The sequence below is a fragment of the Mchenga conophoros genome, linkage group LG16 (genome assembly GCF_057382185.1).
Source record: "Mchenga conophoros isolate Kocher_MC1m ecotype Shallow Benthic linkage group LG16, M_conophoros_male_GT1.1, whole genome shotgun sequence".
Classification (NCBI taxonomy): Eukaryota; Metazoa; Chordata; class Actinopteri; order Cichliformes; family Cichlidae; genus Mchenga; species Mchenga conophoros.
Window position 1 is genome coordinate 969014 of NC_140541.1, and position 5913 is coordinate 974926.

At 39.2% G+C, this 5913-nt stretch overlaps 1 protein-coding gene across 1 annotated transcript; it reads right to left on the reverse strand.

The window, feature by feature from the left end:
- Positions 1–3352: 3352 nt before the first annotated feature.
- On the reverse strand, positions 3353–5335 carry LOC146556040 (uncharacterized). Its single transcript, XM_085249906.1, has 2 exons — positions 4663–5335; positions 3353–4481 (listed from the first exon to the last, which is right to left on the reverse strand). The coding sequence occupies exons 1-2, from the start codon at positions 5263–5265 to the stop codon at positions 3837–3839; spliced, it is 1248 nt and encodes a 415-aa protein (XP_085106032.1). The 5' UTR covers positions 5266–5335; the 3' UTR covers positions 3353–3836.
- Between the last annotated feature and the right edge of the window lie 578 nt (positions 5336–5913).

Here is a 5913-nt window from a genome sequence, read left to right on the forward strand (position 1 = left end):
TACCCTCAAAACGTCGCCATCGTTGTTCTCTTTCCAACATCTTGTCTTTCAAAGCTCAGACATTTAAACTTTTTAAACTGTGTGGATCCAAGTGGAGGGATCACATTTTAGTCATTCAGTGATTCAAAGAATATGACCTTTTAATATTCTTTCAGATGTTTTCTGACTCTAAATGTTCTTTTCTCATTTCTTAGGTTTTTCTAATTTACAATTAAAACATTTTCAGCTTTTTTCCAACTTCTTCTTCTGTGTAACCTTCAGCTTTTAGCAGTTCAGCACCTTTGTTTTCAGGTTAAATTCGGGGTTTTTTTTTAATCTCATTCAAAATTTTTAACTTAAATTCAGTAATTATTTCATTTCAATGCATACATTCAGATTCAAGCATTCACACTGCAGTTTCTTCAGAAAATGCACTTTCTAGTTATATTTTATTCTGTATTCCGTACGTTTTTTGAAAGCCTACTCCTTCAAAACTGTTCAACTTAGAAAAACCATTCAAACATCGTTAGATTCCTATTCTTTTGGACAGGACTGCTTCTATTTTTCTCATTTTTAACATTTATATTTTTAATTTTATTCAACTTTATTCAACAAAAATTTATAATGTATTTCAATGGGGAGACCCTTCAAATTCTCATTCAACTTACTCATTTTTAAACTCTTACTACTTCCACATACATTGACATAGAGCCACCATTCAAACTTTAAAACGAAGACAAGACATCTGACTATTCAACTTGTATTTATCTTTTCAATATCTATTATACTTTTTCTTCAGTTCCAGTTTAAGTTTCATGATGTTTTTTCACCCGTTTCAGAGTTTATAATGGGTGTGTATGGGACGGAATGTTGGGGCTAGAGTGAGGCAGCTCAACTGCTAGAGTGAGAGGAGCAAAAAAATTAATCTTAAAATCTTTTTTAAAACTGCTGCTGTGTCCGCAGCGTTTGCTCTACAGGTATGATTTTACCCTCAAAACGTAGCCATCGCTGTCCTCTTTCATCCAATGTGTTTACTATTGTCCTAGGTGTTATGGTTCTTTCGTAAATGTCACCAATGCACAGCCTCCTCCCTCCAACTCTTCCATAGACTCTAATGTTAAAATGGCTCAGAAGGTTCGTTTGAAAATTAGAAGAGCATGGTGTCTTTCCACTGTCACCACGTCCATATAATAAACTCCACAGGCATGAAAACTGAGAATTCAGTAGACTAGACATTGCTGTCACTCACGGTGAAAGAATTTTGTCAATACGACTTTTACTTTTCATTTGGGAACGATTTGTTTCGGCCTGACTTTTCTGTTCATTTTAAGCAGCAAAAGTGAGGCGCATGTCTGTGTACGTGTGTATGGAGCCATTGGGTGCGGTCACTATAGCAACCAGGCTCACACCTGCCTGCTTAACGAGCTCTGCCTGCCACTGTACCAAGATTCATCTTAAACACTTCTCTTTCAACTGCTGCTGTGTCCACAGTGTTACAGCCATCATTTTACCCTCAAATTGTCGCCATTATTGTTCTCTTTCCAACACCGTATCTTTCAAAGCTCAGGCATTTAAACTTTTTAAACTGTGTGGATCAAAGTGGAGGGATCACATTTGAGTCATTCAGTGATTCAAAGAATATGACCTTTTAATATTCATTCAGATGTTTTCTGACTCTAAATGTTCTTTTCTCATTTCTTAGGGTTTTCTAATTTACAATTAAAACATTTTCAGCTTTTTTCCAACTTCTTCTGTGTAACCTTCAGCTTTTAGCAGTTCAGCACTTTTGTTTTCAGGTTAAATTCGGGTTTTTTTTTTTTTTATCTCATTCAATATTTTTAACTCAAAATTCAGTAATTAATTCATTTCAGTGCATACATTCAGATTCAAGCATTCACACTGCAGTTTCTTCAGAAAATGCACTTTCTAGTTAGTGTGAATGCTTGAAAAGCATTCACAGTATTGTTCTTCTAATCTTTATTATTATTATATTTTATTTTTCCGTACGTTTTTTGAAAGCCTACTCCTTCAAAACCGTTCAACTTAGAAAAACCATTCAAACACCGTTAGATTCCTATTCTTTTGCATATTCGAATCGTCATATCTCCTTAACGAAGCAAAGTTAAGACATGAGGCTTGTCCCGGTATATCTTCAGACACTCGTGACGCTCACAATTCAAGAATTTCTTTCTCACGTATTACCGTTCTGAAATGAGTTGGACTTGTTTGAGGGTAGGAAATTCGTCCGTCGCTCAGATTTCTTCAAATTTCAAACCCTGGAAATGAACCACTTTTTTCTCTCGTCATAACTTTTTGTTGGATTTCCACAGAGACCTGAAAATTTCCATGACTGTTCACCAAAGCCTGCTGTCTCTTACGGTGAAAGAATGATATCGATACTCCAAATAGATTTCGAGTTACAAAGCGTTGTTTGAGGGCAAGTCAAGCCAGTTTTTGCCTCGCTCTACTCAGTTATGGTGCATTAGAAGTCAAATAGCTTTAATAATTCACATTTTAATGATAAATTGTCAACACTGGAAGATTCCCCCATCTCTTCTGAACAAAACGGTGTAAGAATGACCGCTCTAGCCCCTACGGTTAGGAAATTATGGTCATTTGTTTGAGGGGAGTCCTCACTATGAGAAATAGGCTGCAATAATCCTGTGCCTCTCTGTGCTGCGTGTGTAAAAAGAGGCACATGTTTTGGCGGGAAAAAGTACACAGGCTCTCTGATTGGTGGATTCAAATTCAGCAGCTCCCAGGCTGACCTAGAAACTTACTTCTCTCTCCCTGTGCATTTTTTTGCTGATTTTTTCATTTAACAAGTATATTTGAGGGACCCTCAGCATGTTCAGCATTTTTTCAGCTGTCCATTTTGCTTTTCCAATTTTTCTGTTTAACTTATTACTATTGTGCTAAATCATACTATTTCTGCTATTTTATAAGATTTGTGCAAAATATAGTATTTCTGCCAAATATAGTATTTCTGATTATTTATAGTTTTTCTACTAAATCATAGTACAGTATTTCTGCTTTTTATAGGATTTGTGCTAAAACATAGTATTTCTACTAAATGTAGTATTTATGCTTAATCATACTATTTCTGCTTTTCATAGAATTTGTGCCTAATATAGTATTTCTGCTAAATTACAGTATTTATGCTTTTTATACTATTTGTGCTAAAACATAGTATTTCTACTAAATGTAGTATTTATGCTTAATCATACTATTTCTGCTTTTTATAGGATTTTTGCCTAATATAGTATTTCTGCTTTTTATAGGATTTTTGCTCAAACATAGTATTTCTACTAAATGTAGTGTTTATGCTTAATCATACTATTTCTGCTTTTTATAGGATTTGTGCTTACAGTTTTTGCCCGTTGCTTGAACACATTTGGCAAAACGTCGCTCATTGTGCCAAAACTCTAAACACAAGTAAACACGACACAACACTGGGAAATATACCATACACATCTGTGCCAAAATGAAACTCCACTCCCAAAACCTAAACTCTGCTGTCAAAACCTAACATTCCTCTGTCAAAATGTAACTCTGTTGACAAAATGACACATACTTGCATCATATGCAAACACTTACAGATCAGGGGGAACACACTAGTCTACTTTACATAAAACACTGCAGTCCTTGATTTCCATTGTTTATTCAGAAGGCACATTTACAGGAGACACATTTCCAAACAACCAAAAACGCAAATAGACCTACTCAATAGTGTACATCGCAGTACCATGAATTCAGATGAAGCAAAAAAAAAAAAAAACCACAACACAATAATACTGCAATAGAAAAAACACTATACTGTAAACACAAAAAACCATGACAAGTGTGCATAAGTGGGCTCATGGATCCCGCCGTCTGTCGGGGTCTGGCCACAGGACCTCATCAACATCGCAAGCTATGTCCTCTCCCGCTAGGCACCGGGGAAAATACCCTCTTGCATGCCGAAACCATCCATGGATCGCTGTCACCTCAATGTCGCCGCAGGCCTGTTCCATTGCCTGCAGAAGAGGCATGCGGGCATGTGGTTGGCGGTCATATACTCGCCATCTCCAAGCCGAAAAAAATTCCTCAATAGGGTTTAAAAATGGTGAGTAAGGGGGCAAGTATACCACTTCAAATTGATTGTGGTCGGTGAACCAGGCCTGGACCAGAGCAGCCCGATGGAAACTGACATTATCCCATATCACCACAAACCTGGGCTGATCTGGTCTGTTCTGTACAACTATGTTATGGAGAGCATCTAGAAATGTGAGTATGTGTTGGCTATTGTATGGACCTAGCATTGCATGATGGTGCAGAAGTCCTCGAAGGCATATGGCGGCACATAATGTGATGTTTCCCCCGCGCTGCCCTGGGACGTGCACAACTGCCCTTTGGCCAATTACATTACGACCCCGTCGTCTTGTTTTGCTCAGGTCGAATCCAGCTTCATCAATGAAAATGTATTCATGAGGCTGTGCAGCTCCATCCATGGCCATGATCCTCTGAAAAAAAGGGGAACATGTCACTGTACTACAGTGCTACACATACAGCACCCTCACCCCATCACACAGGTACCTGTGTAGCTCTCAGAATAGATCCATGTGGTACTGATATGGTACATATTCAGCTGCTACTGGACTTCACCAATACTCTATTGTAAATGTAAGGGACAGTTACACGTACCCGTACATATTCAGCTCGAAGTCCTTTGACCCTGTCACTGTTCCTCTCGAATGGGACTCTGTAGAGCTGCTTCATGGTGATGCTGTGTTTACCCAAGATGCGTCTGATGGTGGTGATGCTCACATGGTCTATGTTGCTGAACACTCGCCTGTCTGCAAGTATTTTCCGTCGTAGCTGGTGGAGACGGATGGCATTGTCTGCCCTCACTAGGTCCACAACGGCAAGTTCCTGCTGTTGTGTGAACAGGCGTTGCCGTCCTCCCCCAGAAGGTCTTCGGGTCATTCTGGAGGAATACAACCACATATTGTCATCGGTTTGCTTATTTTTCATACAGTACTTTACTGTACGTACTGTGTCATCCACTGTACAACACTGTACTTCAATATGAGGAATCAGCCACTTTGGCTGCAAAAGGAGCATTAGCACCCCGTACACTTGATATGGTAATGTGATATACTGTAGAACAGTGCTATGGAACCATCTGAGTAGAGTAGAAGGTATGGAGGTGAAGACATACCTGTTTTCTAGTCGGAATGTTCGTATTATAGATGCCACTGTGAAGCGGCTTAGATGTGGGTGGACTCTCTGCCCAGCTTCCCTCATAGTCAGGCCATGGTTGATGACATGGTCCACCAAAGTTGCTCTTATTTCATCAGAAATATGGGTCCGTGCATGGCCTCTTCGGCCTCCTCCTCCTCTTCCTCCTCCTCCTCTACCTCTTCCTCTACCTCTTCCTCTTCCTCTTCCTCTTGCTCTCCCTCCATCCATGCTTGCGAAGTTCTTGAAATGGCTACGCTGAGGGCTTTTTGTAGTTGGCTAATTGGTGTTCGGTTTTGCAAGTACGTGCCTTCAGGTGTGTATTTGAGTGGTTGCAATTACCCCATGTGTTTTGTATTTTGGATACATGTGTTTTCCGAATGGCACCCTGACATTTCATTTTGTGAGCGAAGTGTCTTATGTATGAAATAGAGTGTAGCATGCAGGACCATGTGTGTTGCATAAAGGGGTAGGTGTGTTGCATAAAGGAGTAGGAGTGTTGCATAATTGGTACTGGGGTGCAAAGCAGCGCTTTTGTTTAAGGTATGGGTACATGTGTTTGAGGTATGGTAACAAAAGCTTCACGTTGTGTTACTTTAGTCTGAGCATGGGTTTATAGTGTTCAAGCAACGGGCAAAAACTGTAATATAGTATTTCTGCTAAATTATAGTATTTCTGCTTTTTATAGTATTTGTGCTAAAACATTATATTTCT